Source organism: Phoenix dactylifera, chromosome 6, assembly GCF_009389715.1.
Source record: "Phoenix dactylifera cultivar Barhee BC4 chromosome 6, palm_55x_up_171113_PBpolish2nd_filt_p, whole genome shotgun sequence".
In the NCBI taxonomy this organism is placed as follows: Eukaryota; Viridiplantae; Streptophyta; class Magnoliopsida; order Arecales; family Arecaceae; genus Phoenix; species Phoenix dactylifera.
The window spans coordinates 18,455,000-18,470,415 of NC_052397.1; the positions used below are offsets into that span (position 1 = coordinate 18,455,000).

The 15,416-nt window shown below is 38.1% G+C and overlaps 1 protein-coding gene across 1 annotated transcript; it reads right to left on the bottom strand.

Moving 5' to 3' along the window:
- Positions 1-1,064: 1,064 nt before the first annotated feature.
- LOC103707473 (telomerase Cajal body protein 1) lies at positions 1,065-15,378 on the bottom strand (the record flags this gene model as incomplete). Its single annotated transcript, XM_039127770.1, is given in 14 exon segments — positions 1,065-1,623; positions 3,894-4,004; positions 4,105-4,171; positions 4,252-4,336; positions 9,320-9,373; positions 12,055-12,105; positions 12,183-12,320; positions 12,926-13,030; positions 14,258-14,339; positions 14,430-14,460; positions 14,463-14,509; positions 14,636-14,716; positions 14,834-14,892; positions 15,020-15,378. Coding segments are annotated over 14 exon segments (1,401 nt in total), but the record flags the coding sequence as incomplete, so codon positions are not given.
- Positions 15,379-15,416: the final 38 nt, after the last annotated feature.

Sequence of the window (15,416 nt, forward strand, 5' to 3'; positions counted from 1 at the left end):
AAATAAAAAATAGTATTTTTATAAAAATAAAATTTTTATATTTTATAAAAAAATATATAGAAGACATGGAAAAGCCACTTTTCTATCGATTAGAAATTAGAGTCATTTTTTTTTTTCTAAAAGTACTCTTACCTCATCAAGTCTTTTTTGTGTTAAAGATAAAAAATATATTTCATAGGAAAGTATGAGATATTTTAGAAAAAGTAGATGCTCAACCAAACATAAGTCACTATTAGATATACTACTTTTCCATAATCAACCAAACATGCTAAAACTATATTTCCAGACATTTTATTTTTAGAAATGATCTTTTCAAAAAAAATATTGTAGTGAGGAAAATTTTTTTCCACGAACCAAATAAGTCCAAAAAGTATGATACATAAAAATCGTCCCATCATCCGCGCCAATGTTTTATGATGAGTATGGTAGCAGAGATTTGACTATGATTCTCCATTTTTCTACTACTTAGCAATTTTGTTTTCAACAGAAATCATTATCTTAAGATTGATTTTCTTAAAAGAAAAAAAATTAAAATTTTTATTTATTCAAAGATTGGCGAGGAAAGAAGAAAAGAAAACAGGGAAGGTTGCATTGGAGGTAACCCCTTACATTGATGCCACCAAGAGTTTTCCGCAAGATTATTCTCTAATATGGCAGAAAAATCCTTACCTCTCAGATTATTGCAAAATAATCTAAAATATTTTTCTTTGAATTTCAAAAAAACATAAAATAACAAATACAAAATCCAATTTTCTGAGCGATCCAATATCTCCTTTCTTTCCTTTCTTGATGAAAGAAGGCTTAATAAGCTACACGAATCCCTAATCAATTCGTACACAATTTGATCGTAAAGTTTGACTGACACAAGAAAATATGATAGCCAAGACATCCCGTCGTAATAGGCAGTAGCTGTTGCAAGTGCTGGAGTAAATGGAACAGAGAACTTCCTGAATAACTCATTGACGAATTTGATCTTCCAATGTTCCAAAGAAAAGATACCATCAAACAATATTGATCAACATCACACTGGTTCCCCCAAACAGAAAAGAAAAGATGCTAAAACGTCATGGAAGGGGCATTCAGCATATTGCAATATACTTATTGGAAGTGATTTTAAGCACTTCATACAACATACAGAGTTCTCTGAGACAGAAAAGATGACAGCACAAATCCTGAGGTTGAACGAGGGGAGAATTAAACAAGTTCTAAGCCAACAATCCTGAGGATTTAACAATATTAGGTTTACTGTGTCACAAACCAGAGCTGAATCTATAAAACTTCCCCAAAGCCACCTTTGCATGCAAAAAAATGACACGCAGATGATACAAAATATACTCATGCAGAATCTTCCAATCCAACTTAGGTGCGATCACCAGGAGTAGCTGCAAAATGCTTGATTGCTACTGTTTACAATGCATATGGCACCAACTCAACATCTGGAAGAGAGGAGGCTTCCGTTCATGATGTACAAAATAGAAGCTACTCCAGAAGCTCAGAAGTTTTCTCCATTTCTGTTTGCATGTTCCAATATGTTTCTGCGATCAAATGCTTCATCATTGGCAGCTGCATTGTTCACCTCCTCAGGACAAGAGAAGGACCACACAGAGAAACAGTTCTCATTGCCTACAGAACATAGAGAGAACATGGTTGAATTGTATCACTGAAGAAGTTGGAAAGAAAAACAAGAAATCCTTGCCATTGATTTAATTAAGAGATTGTGGAGTAATAAAAAGAATAATATAGTAAATTGATTAACCACAATGCATTCTTTAATATTGCTTCAACTAATAATTTTATAAAATGTAGTTCTTTACATAACATAGCTTTATGCGCATCCTTAGAGATCTGTGCAAGCATGCCCCTTGTGGTTCTCGATATAACCATTATAAACAGACTTGGTACAAAGCTTATCCATGTTTAGTATCTCCCTCCAGAAATTCTGATACACAAATCGCAAAAACATGATACTAAAGGATCTCCATGTCTAACACCCTTAAGGCTCAACCTTTTATCAAGAAGAAAAACGACACATTACAACAACCATTCATGAATCTGTGCTTGTGTATCTTGATCACAACAACAACACAAACAACAGGGAAAAAGCAAAAAACTGTGCTTGTTTAAACACCATCCTCCTTATGCAGTTGACAAAATCCCAACATCCCAAGCGCATCTCACTAATCCCTGCTTGATAATATTAACAGTTCTGGAGCAAAAGGTGTCAAAAAACTTCACTATTAACAAGAACAAATGATCAAGGAACGGGGCATTAAGGATTTAATCAATCTCTATCAGAGTTTGCCAAATATTTGCATGATGCCATCTTTCAAATACATCTCACCATACAAGAATGGCATTACCGTCAGGCCTAAGTTCTTGGATGCACTCAGCTCAAAGAAGACATTTCAAATTTTATACAAAAATTTCTTAGCTTCATTGAGAACTTTTATCGTCGGCAATCAAATGTTTTGACCATTACCCTTATTCCTTGGCAATTATTTTCAGAAGTATGCTTTAATGATGAAAGATAAGTACTGAGGCCAAAAGTTGCCCAGAGTTGATCCTGATCCAAATTCACAAAATGGAACATGAACACCAATTCATCTAAAGCCTAAACTTTATATAGAAACCAAATAGTGAAGTGCAAGGAAAATGGATTGGACAAAATATGACCAGACATGATGTAACACTGTTTGAAAAATTAGAGTTTGACTCATAAAATTCAAACAGGATCAAGTTAGACAAAACCACGATTCTGTTTTGAGTGGCATATGAATATACGAGTATTATAGTGGCCCAACACCAAACCTATTTATAACCGAAGAATGGTCAATGAAACTTATCCCCCGGCGCAGCAAAAATAAGAAAACTATCAAGATTAATTGGATCTCTTAAATTATTGCTCCAAGCAAATGCCCACCAATGAGACATCATTAAGCTTTTGTTTTCCACTATTTCATCTAAACAAAAAATAATTCAACACATTTAGAATCCACCACTTGTTCATAAGAAGTCATGAAACTTTGGATCATCCACCAGCAGCAAAATTAACCAACTAATTTCTGATACCATATGGTCATCCAACAACAACTCCCTTCTCTTTGGGTTCAATGACCGACATGCATTAATCACCATAGATGCCACTTTCACACAAAAGTTGAAACCAAACTTACAACAAATATCCACCAACCATATATAATCCCATAGTAGCCTGGGCCAGAGAATGTCATGCCACATCTAAGGCCTTCCACTCTGACAACTGAAACCCAATTATTTCTAGCCAAAATGTTAATAAAAGAAAATGTATACTTGCACACTGCACCAGACTCTGAAGTTCTGAAAAAAATTACTGGAGCCAGTGAAGCACCCAATACCATGTCATGAACAACCTTCCCACATCTCCCTAGCACAACTTGTCAAGTTCTTAACAGTTTTCAAAAGCTCATAGCTCTTATTTTCCCCTTTGAGAGCCATAGACCTGCCCTAACCCCAAATCATACCTCAACCCAACCAAATACCTGTCATGGTGAAGTCTTGGAGGTTTTCATTTTGTACATCCCAAAAGGTCATATATCCATAAAATGAAGTTTAGTTACCTTGCTTGTCTTAAGAATGTAGCTGGCAGCTCTTAAGAATGGAAAAATGGGCATTAGTATAAAACACGATTAGAAATAATATCATGTACTAGAAAGACCTAGCATATCTATTCTTGTATTCAAATAGAGCAAATCATCTCAAGAATAAACCATACATTGTTTCAAAATAATTGTGCAGATGATTGAGGTTCTACACAATATAACAAGCTGACATAATTGAAATGAGAATTGTAAGCATGAAGATTCAACAATAAATTTTCAATATATGTGGCATGAAATGTTGTAAACAATTGATACCATGCAAACTCAAATTCTCCTCCAATTTGTCTGGCATGCCAAATCTCCGGTTCCCAGATGATGATGCAGCCAATGGCAGAGATGGATGGAAAGAGAAACAATTTACAGTATCTGAGAAGAGCCATGTATCAGTTAGCAAAGACAAGGAAAAAGAACAATGACTGGTCGAAGAAATACTCTGCCATTTCTTGAATTAATAAACAGAGTGTACCAGATGCAGCTTGAAATCCTGCGATCCATTGCCCAGTTTGAAGGTCATAAATGTGAACTAGGCCATCCTGTCAGTGTGGAACATCATAAGCTGACTAGATTTGTTTATTCAAGTTAAAATTCCTAACAAATGAAGTTAGAACAATACCTGCCCTCCTGTACCAAGGTGCCTACCACAAGGCTCTATATCAAATGATATTCGCTGATTTGTATATTCCGCTGATCGGTACAATCTAATAATAGGATCCAAAAGAAGATTCATAAATTAAAGCTGTTTCAACAGAATCAACCCTGCTCATTTTCATGAAAGACCATGCTGTTCTAGAAAAAGTATGACTTCTCCAGAAAAGGAGAAAAGCTTTTCAAGGATAAAGTAAGAAGGAAATGAAGAACAGGTATTATGTGAAAGGTATCAACTCTTTCGAAAAGATACAATAAAAGGCATTTTTCATCAACTTCAATAATAACAAGGATGATATAGAGACAACTAATATTGCCTTTTAAATCCTAATCATGATTGCTCTTGCTGTTTGCAAGAGAGAGGGAATAGTTCTGATATTATCAAAGGAAGCCGTCGATATCAAACCTATCCTTTAATATGTCAAGTAGTTCAATATGTAGATGAATGCTTTCAGCCATTTGGGGCTTGAACACTTTGGCAGCAGTTAACAGACAAACTTCATGCTTATACACATAATCTGGACAGAAGAAACATATATAAAAGGGACATGAGTTCCCAGAAACAAGATTTTATACCTAAAATTTTTGTCAAAATAGCCAAAATCCATAAAACTGATCAAAGACTGTCAGGATGGAAAGAATAAAATTGATAAAATTGTCTGTCCGTTGGAGGACGCCAACCCTCCTCAATGCTGTTCTCTCAGCACTACCCATCCGCTTTGTGCCTGCCTTACAAATTCCAGCTTGGGTGATACAAAGGATTGATAAGATTCGTAGAGCTTCCCTTTGGAAAGGAACTACCTTGACCTCAAGGCTTCCGTGATTAGTAGAGTCTGTGCACAAATTGAAGGAGGTCTTGGAGTCAAGAATTTGAAAGACTTGAATATGCTACTCTAGGAAAGTGGTGTTGGAAATTCTTCACTGATGAAAAGGCTTCCCTGGATACCATTGGTTAAGAAGTTACACTATAGAAAGAAAAAAACTGGGCCTAGATTCAAAAGATCCATCTCTGTCTTATCACCCATTTGGAGGAACATTATCAGATCATTGCCTCCGTTTTGAGCAGGTTGGCACTCACAGGAGGCAGTGGGGAATTGGTCCACTTCCAGGAAGACACCTGAATTTGAGAAGTCTCATTGAGATCCTTGCTTCCTGGTCTTGGGGAGCTCCGTCTGAGGGAGAAACTTTCTGTGGCAGAATGCCGCGGGAAAGGGAGAGATGCTAGAAAATATTGGTTCAAAGACCTTTCACTTGGGATCAAGAATAGGAGTGGGAATGATCTTACGGAAATTCTTAATTTGCTAGCACCAGTTTGTGAGGGTGATAAGCCAATTTGGAAGATGGAATTTTTCAGTTAACTCCTTGTACAAGTTCCTTAATGAAGGTGGGTTCTTATGTGCCTTGTAATCCTGTCTATGGAAAGTCCCAACAACAGGAAAAGTAAAGATTTCTATGTGGTTAAGTCTTTAATAACCACTTGCACATTGAGGATGTTAATGGCCAAGCAAGGTTGGTTAGTTCAAGGTGTGCTCTCTGCAGTTATCCAGAAGACACAGCTACTCATATCTTTCTCAGCTGTCTGTTTGCTAAAATCATCTAGAAGGAGCTAAAAGTTAGCTGGTGCATAACTGGCATGGCAGCCTCTCTATGATCCTTGTGGACCGATTGGCAAATAAGACATGTTCCTATGGATATCAGAGGTCTCTGGAATCAACTCGTGCTCGCTAGTTGTTGGTGTTTGTAGAGGGAAAGAAATGATCTAGTATCTTTAAACAAGAAAGTCCTCCTAGTTGATGGTCTCGTACCATATCCTACTTTTTTGTTTTTGAATGAAGAATACTCTAGTAAGAAAAACTTCAGATGCTATGAGAAGGTTTGCGAGAATCCTAAATCAATGGAGTCATGTAACTACGGTATGTTGTGCTGGTACCAAGACCTATACCAATTGCCCAGCCGTACAATATAGTATTGTTTCGTTTCGGACCCGTGATGATATAGCCATAGCTGGTGAGGGAGGGGAAGAAGGAGAAGGAAAGAGAGAAAAAGAGAGAGGGGGGATGGAGGATGAGAGGGAGAGAGGGGGAAGAGAGGCCGAGAGGGAGACAGAGGGCTTTTTGAACCCCCTCTCCTCCAGCCACACAAAAATAGAGGTGGAGCCCTTATTTTGTTGAAAAGAGAGAGAGAGAGAGAAGGAGAGGAGAACGAGGAAGGGAGGGGGGGGGGGGGGAGAGAGAGAGAGAACAAGAGAGGAAGAGAGAGGGCTTTTCAAGCCTCATTTCCTCCAACCGCGTGATAATAGGGGTGAAGCCCCTATCTCAAAATAAAACAGAGCCACAACCTTTTTTCTGATTTTTTTTAAAAGTGAAGACAAGCCCAACTTCACTTCAAAAAAATTCAAAAAAAGAGAGATAGGGTCGGAGTCCTTGCTTCATTTTGAAACAAGGGCTTTGCCCCTATTATCACTCGGCTGGAGGAAAGGGGCTTCAAAGCCCCCCTCTCTCTCTCTCTCTCTCGGCCTCTCTCTCCCCCCTCCCTCTTTCTCTCTCCTTCCCTCCCTCTCCCTTTTCATCTCTCTCCTTCTCCCTCTCTTTTGTTTCATCCGATTATTTGAACCGAGTGGCGAAACCATGCCAATACACCCTTGGTACAGCTCAGTACGCTCCAAACCTGATGGTTCAGGGCGGTACAACATTTTTTGAATGAAACTATCCTTGCTATTCCCTACGTATTGCCCCCAACCTTGTTGAGGGAGATCTATAGTTGTATTCTTTATTTTTTCTAAAAAATCTAGTGGGCATCTGCCACCCTTACCCTCAAAAAAAAAACTTTAGCAACATATTTTTAAGGCTTTGTTTGAACAAATCTCTCCTAATAATTTACCTGCTTCTAAGGACTCTATAAATCCTCATTAGAAAGCATACATGACCAATTTAAGTGGCAAAATTCATTGTATGTATTAACGAAATAAAACAACACAGGGCCTCACCCAAAATGGCTAGCTAGACAATGTTATTTGGATTCCTTGGTCTTGCATAAGTACCCAAGATCTACCTAGTGTATAGCTAATGTGGGACTAAACACACGCCTATACAGATCCTCATATACTCCTTTTGTTTAAGCCCTAGAATCCTCATCAAGCTAAGGGTCCAATTGTCCAAATCTATTCAAATCAAATTACAAGTATTACAAATTCAATTACAAACACCACAATTCCATGGTCAGCCTAAACAGGTCTGTGATGTAGTGTCCCCCTATCTACATGGACCATAATCTGGCATGCTCTGATACCATTTATAACAAACCCGGACCTCGCCCAAAAAGGCTAGCCAAAAGGTGTTATTTTGGTTTTTTGGTCCTATATAAGTACCTAAGATCTATCCAATGCATACCAATGTAGAATTAAGTACATGCCCGCACAGCTCCTCACAAGAAACCTCCCAATTTTTTTATCATTTTTTCATTTCTTAGAATGTAGGAAGCATTTTATCCATATTATACTTGAGTTTTGTGGATTTTGAAAATACTTGGAACCATGGTTTGACGAACCGGTCCGAACCGACCGGTTCGGATTGGTCCGGCCTATAACCGGTATGCCGAAGTAGTGAAAATCGGTACGGGCCGAACCCAGCCGGAGCCGGGGAAGACGAAGAGAATGAGAGAGAGAGCGGGGAAGAGAGGGAGGGAGGAGAGGCCTCCGCCACCTGCGGAGGGCCATGGGGGGCAGTAGAGGCCGGGGGAGGGGGGAGGGGCAGCGGAGCCTGTGGGGGGCGGGCGGGGGCGCGGCGGAGGCCGAGGCCGTGGCTGCATCCCCTGTTTCTTTCGAAACAGGGGATGGGGCCGCGGAAAAAAAATTAGAAATTTGTAAGTGAAGTTAGCAAATCGGTTGCCGACTTCACTTAAAATTTTTTAATTTTTTTAATTTGGAGATTTTTAAGTGGAATCGGTAACCGATTTGCCAACTTCACTTAAAAATTCTCAAATTAAAAAACTGCGGCTGCGTCCCCTGTTTCGAAAAAAACAGAAGACGCAGCTGTGGCCACGGCCTCTGCCGCCCCCCCGCGGGCGGGCCTCTCCTCTCCTCTCTCCCTCCCCGCTCGCTCTCTCGTTCTCTTCTTCCCCAACTCCGGCGGGGAAGAGTGTTTCCGGTTCGGTACCGGTTTAAACCGGTCCGAACTGGAACCATGCCAGTCCGGTAGGCGACCGGAACGCTTACCGGTACCGGTACGACGAACCTTGCTTGGAACATTGCACTTTCTTTAAATAGACTAGAGGAACCTAAAATTTTTAAATATAGGTTTACACTATTCTAAATCTCAAATCTCATGGGCACATAGATTGGCCATATGTAAGACTCATAATAAAAAAATGATATGTTACAATGTAAACATGCTTTCAATATTTTTTTAATTAATTGTCCCAAGAAATCTTAAAAAATATTAGATAATTTAAAATGTTGACTGATGCATTCTTTGATAGTTTGTTATTTTTATTTTAATGCTTTTCTCTAATTTTAGTTAGCAATTTCTCTGACAATTTTCAACTGAAACTGGAACAGAAACCGATAAACTTTACCAAAACTGAAACTGGAATTTCTTGATTGAGCAGAAACTGAAAACCTAGAATCTAATCTTTTCTTTGAAATTGAAGTTCAATTGTTGATGCTCTTTGTAAACCTGCCTAAATGTCATTGCACTTATTATAATTGGCATCAAAATATTTCAATGAAAAATCAGGGGGAGAAATTACAAATTTTGATGTTCTATTTTTTACATGACCAATTAACTGTGTATCTAATACAAAATTTTGATGTTTCTTTGTCAATAACTATTTTTCTTCATTTAGTAAGCAAAACAGTAGTTCCTACACTAAGTAAATGCAGAAGCATGATTGCCATGACTTCAACTACTCTATCTGATAAATTAGCAAGCCTCATAGCATAAACATAGAAAACATAAATTCACTCACACTAGTAACAGTATTACGATACTGATAAGAGAGAAGGAATAAACATTAAAAGTGGATCATAATAAACTTACTTGTAAACAACCCCAATGGTATTACGAATATCCCAGCACAAAATATATTGGATCCTAAAGCAACACAAAATTGTCAATCATAACATTTTGTGCCACAAGTGAAGATGTAAATTCTATGTTTTTCATATTTTATAAGATCAAATTCATCTAAAATGCAGGGGTTCATAGAAATGCTAAGATTACATGTGGCTAAGACAGAGGAAGAGGAGATCTAAGAAAAATTAGGTGACAATGAAAAAAAGCTTTAATAGGCTTTTTTTATTAAGGATTCAGCTCAATAAAGAAGCAATGATGAAGAAAAAATTGAATTAATATATTCTAAAGCATATTGATGTGCATAGAGTCTAAATGAAGCAGCACCATTGATCGAAGATTATAGCAAATAATATGTCAGTGTATGTAATATGTGGGTTTAAGCTAATAGGCAGACATTCATGTGCAGGGATTGATTGCAAATTTAAAAGAGAAATACGAATAAAGAGACTAGAGAATAAAGGTGGGTAAGACCAAAATTCAGCATGAAGAAGAAATGGATAAGGTAGAAAGAAAAGATAGAAGAGAAATTAATTCCTTCTGTCATCCTCAAATCGATGAAGCCCTTTTCTCTTCCTTTTATAGGTAGAGAGATAACAAGCCTCACTAGACACAGACTCGTTACTTAACCAAGACAACCCTAGACTTTCTCTTTAGATGAAAAAAAGAAAAGAAAAAAAGAGGCAAATATAACACTTCAAGTCTTTTCATTCTCTCTCTCTGGTCTATCTCTCTCAATTCTCTCTGAAAAAAAAAAGCTTTTAGGCTATCTAAAATTGCATAAACTTATCTGCCTAGAGAATCCAACATAGAAGGCCATCAACATCAACTCAAAACACAAATGTATTGACTTAAAACCCTTCTTCACCAAACCTATTCCTTAAGTAGGACTTATGTAACATACTTTTCCTAAATAAGGCTTTCAAAACCCAGAACAACGAATAGCTTTTAGATTGAGCATGAAAATTACTGGAAAAAAATCTGGCCCACCTGCTCCCAAAAAAGAGAATAACACAAAATTAATAAATCTACCCAACTCTGGACTTTCTCTTTAAAGGAAAAAAGAAAAAAAAGAAAGGCAAAGATAACACTTTCAGACGTCATATCTCTCTCTCTCTCTCCTCTCTCTCTCTCTCTAAAAAAAGGACTTTAGGCTATCTAAAATTGCAAAGCTTATGTGCCTAGATAACCCAACATACAACGGCCATCAACATCAACTCAAAACGCAAATGTACTGACTTAAAACCCTTCTTCGCCAAACCTAATCCTTATGTAGGACTTACGCACATAACTTTTCCTAAAATAAGGCTTCAAAACCCAGAACAATGAATAGCTTTCAGATTGAGCATGAAAAATACTGAAAAAAATATGCCCAACTTCTCCTTTAAAAAAGAACAATAAAAAATTAATCAACCAATTTAAATCTATCAAAAAATTGCATTGCTAAACATATGCCCACACTTCAGTTGCATTGATTGTCAGTTTTCAAGTTTAAATCCTCAAACAATATATTGTTGATATCATAGTGAATTGGCATAGTTTGAAACTGGTCAAAGAATAAGTTGAGAATAGGTTTCAACTTTCAATTACATGGTCCACATATTTATCTTTTTAATTAATAAGACGCAGAAACATCTTTTCTTGCTTATTAATGGTAACAATTGGGTGTATACATCTAACCGTGTGCTACAAATCTATCAATGATTTTGGCTTCTTCCAGAAAACTTGTTATATCCTGAGGGTGCAGAAAGTCTGATTGGGTCGCCTCTCTATTGCTCCCATCATTCTGGTGATGATTTTATGGACCCGCTCTGCACTTGTTCCCTACCTTTGTGTAGGCATTTTATATCCAGTGACTCCAAATGGCAACTTTTGTTGCTCATGCAAGACTAGTGTGAACTGCCACATGTAGACCAAAAAAAAAAAGGTGCAGAAAAGAAAAAGTCAATGCATTCTCCCCACCAGCAACGGTTAGGTATCATAGTGATAGACCCAAAACAACTGCTTATATTACCTTTTCCCATGATAAAGTGCAATGCCCGAAGATAACAACTTGAATTTAGAGGCCCAACAATCTCTGTATCCATGTGCATTCTTCCAACAAGTTGAGTGAGTACCCATGCATACATAATGTGGCTCTTAATAAATTGTCTAAGGAGCTTTAGTCACCAAATGTTTCATTAAGGCTTTGCGTTAGCATAGGTAGTATATTGCAATACGAAGGTAAGAGTAGAACAATCCTCAAAATCATGGATGAAAAGGACTCAAACGCTGGGAAGATAGAGAAGATAATATATCTAAAATGAGCACGCAAGATACAAATGTTAATGTGGATGTAATGCCAAATCAGAAAGGTAAACTCTGAAAAATGTATACCGTAGGAACCTTGGATTGCACGTTCAAAGGACAAGGGAAGGAAGTGAACCAATTGATGTAGAATGTAAATTTTCAACATCAAATCATGAGAATAGGGTATGGACCATGGAGAATGTTTTGAACTATTGGATATGATATGAATTAGTAGAGCAAGCAGATTTAGAAAAGCAAGATGTAAAGTTGTGGCTGGAAGTAATTGGCAAAAAAGCTTAGAATGACTACGGATTCACAAAGTGGCTGTTAAATAAATGGAGTGTGGTTAACAGTCATGATAGAATTATTCTTTTGTAAACAGGTCCTTGAGAAAGCTCGACACTTCAAATTACCTTTCGTCCTCCAGTATATAATAATTTCCATCTTTTGAGAACAGAACCTGGAAATGTGAAAATTAATCAGCCAATTCTTGACCCAACATGTTGTCAGATATAAAATATCAGAAAGTCTTACCAACCTGGTAACACCACCTTCTTGGCCATGTAAAACATACAAAGCTTCCATATTATCCTCTGCATATACCGCAGTTGTCTGGCTGTAAGAGCCAATAGCAAACATCCCACTATGTGTGGAGAAAAGGCAATTGAAGATACAATACCTATGGAAAACACATTTGAAAAAAGTTGTTGTTTCAGCAAAAATTACTTGAGAAAGAAGATAAGAAGTTAACACCTTAAGGATTGCAGTAATATCAGCTGAAACTCCTGTTAGAAAACAGAATGCAATGGACAAAAAAGTCTGTTCATGGTGTTAAGGCGATGAAACTACTCAGCTAGCCAGGTCCTATAAATCAGGATGAAAAGCAAATTTGAAGGTCACTTTTTAAATGAACCAAATTTTATATACGTACACAATCCATAAACAGATGGGTATCCAACTACAGGTTGTTATCAAATGTAAACACATAAGCATGTGGTGTCCTATGCCAAATGAGCACATCTGCATAAAAACGATAGATATAGCATGATTCATTGGGCCCTTAAATATCTAATGTTATCCAATTATATGCCATAACAGTATGGAAAGTCATATCTGATCAGTTTAATTTTGCAAATTCCAGCAAGAAGTCTTGATCATTAAGGTTGCATTTAATAGAGCATCGGTGATTCATACTAAAAAGTTCAGGATGCCAATACACTGTCAACAGACTTATACTAAACCACAAAACCCAATACTAATATCATCTAAATGCAAAATAACTACCTGAGGGGGCCATCATTGCCTTTTTGCAAAGAATATTGGTCAAAATCTCGACCAGGGCGATGTACATCAAACACTCTTAAGCTTTAATTATATCCAGCAAAGAGCCTACAGAACAACATAGGAAACATTTAAAAGGACTTATGGATGGATTTAAACATGTCTTGTTTCTAAAATTGAAACAAAGCAAGGTAAAAAGAGTGCTGTATGTTTGTTCATAACTTCATATAAATATCATTCATGTAATGCTGCTTGGAGACATAAATTGTTGAGAGAGGAAACTAAAAACTAAACATTTTTTTTTGCTAACTTCATAAAAACTATGACAACATCACCAAATAGTTGCCTCTAACATATGTGAGGCAAGACATACAGTTCAATTGGACCAGGTGCAGCTGATGAACATAATAAACTTCAAGTTCCAAGCTGTTGCCATCACATACTCAACATCAGGAGTAACTTAAGTAACCGCCTTACAAAAAGGTGATGATGCCCACCCTGCAAGGCTGATTATGTATTTGACCCTTGTGCTCCCCCCCAAAAAAAACAAGGGTCTATCTTTGAAGTAAATTTGATTCCATATTAGTTGGTGTCAATATGTCCATCAACTTTATATCTTTTGTTCACTCACAAAGTTCTTGCTCCAATCGCTTGGTATTCTTCTTATCTCATGATCTCATCAAAAACGCCAATCAAGCCATATTATCTAAGTCTCTCATGATATTCATGCCTCAGTTTGATATTTCATCTGGTCCTAAAACTTTACCCTAACTGCATCATACTGAATTAATCGATGATGCATACACCAACTCACTAAATATAATTCTTATAATTAAACTCCTCCCGATAAAGTCCACTATCCACAATTTCCATAACAAGCTTTCCATGTTTCTTAATCTCACCATCACTCACATAGTTTTGTTGTAACTTCAGTGCATCTAACTCGATCTATATTTCCAATGATCCTCTTGCTCTTCTAAATAAACTTTAAGATTTTCTTATCATTGTCATCTAAACTCAACAAATACAAAGTCATCATTAATCACATCTTTCTCTCTCAAGATTCTGTAATTTTATCTCTTCTTTTCTTGCCCTTAGTCTACCACACTCGAACTGCTACCCGATGGAGAGTGGCTGAAATTTCTCCAGAATCATCTGAAAAATTTGTGAATGTTGACTCTTTCATGTTATAAGGTTGTTCTTTGTGAACATATTAGCAATACTTGGCATTTGTGAGTGTTGACCAGATAAAGTCTCCAAGTCTTAATTGAAAGGTAGAGTGACATAATCAAGAGAGGGTAAGAAAGAAAGAAAGAAAGAGGTGACGCTCAGTACTTGGTCCCAGAGGAGTTGAAGGAGATGGAAAGTGCAGCTGTTATTTCATCCATGGCATCATATGCCCGGTATGCCAGCGGAGCTTGTCATCATCAGTGTAAAACAAACTTCATGCATTCATTCATCAATTGAAAGGAAGGAAGATAAAATCCTATTAAGGAAGCTGGAAAGCACTGACCAGATATAGCATCCCAAAGATGAAATTGGATGGTCACACCGGGTAAGTGGTTGCAAATACACAGGTAGTTGGATCTGGAAAGACAGTAAGCAAGTCCATACATCATCAACTGAAATCTATCTACTGATGACAAGAATGGAATTTTCAGTTACCGCAGTTGATTTCTTCAATAATGAAGCAAATGCAGAGGAATCTTCCACCTGATGCATCCATGTAGGGATACCAACAGAAGTCGTACACCGTTCTGCCTCGCTGCACCATGAGACTGGAAGCATAGGAATCTGCTACACGAAGCATCGTCGTTAAAATGAAGACATCAACTTCTAGCACACAAAAAAAAAGGAAATGCTAATACGGAAGAGGCGCAGGAAGTGATAATATAAACAGCAGTATCGCACCCTGATCATCTACAGCTGCCTCGCGGGCCACACGATCGTTGAAGGCCTCCTCGGGTCTGACATGAAAGGGAACGATTAGGAGGAGGAACAAAAAGCACCACAATAGGACGGATGGGTGGAGGAGCGACGGATGGAAGAAGGATTGGATTGGTGGCGTGGTGGGAGGGGGTTTCTTGTTTTACAGGTTAGAACAAGCGGAGGGTGTTGTCGTCTGAGCTGGTGAGGAAGCAGGAGCCGTCTGGAGACCACTTCACCCCTTTGAGGAAGTTGTCGCTCGGGCTGGCGCCCGTGCGGAACTGCGGCCAGAAGTGGTAGACCCTGCGCGGGGGGACGTCGAATCTGAGCACCGGCCATGAAGTGGTTTCCGCGAGCTCTGTGCCCCAACTACCGGATTTCTCCGGTTCTTTCTCCTCCTCCTCCCTCTTCTCCTGCTGGCCATTTCCCTTCTTCTCGTTCGGGCTGCTCCTTCTACTCGCACGGGCTCGAAAGGTGGAGACATCAGAGCACTCCTCCAAAAAGGGAAGGGTCCGAACAAGCTTCTCGATTTATTAGAATTCGAGAAGACGGCGAAATTGATCCTCCG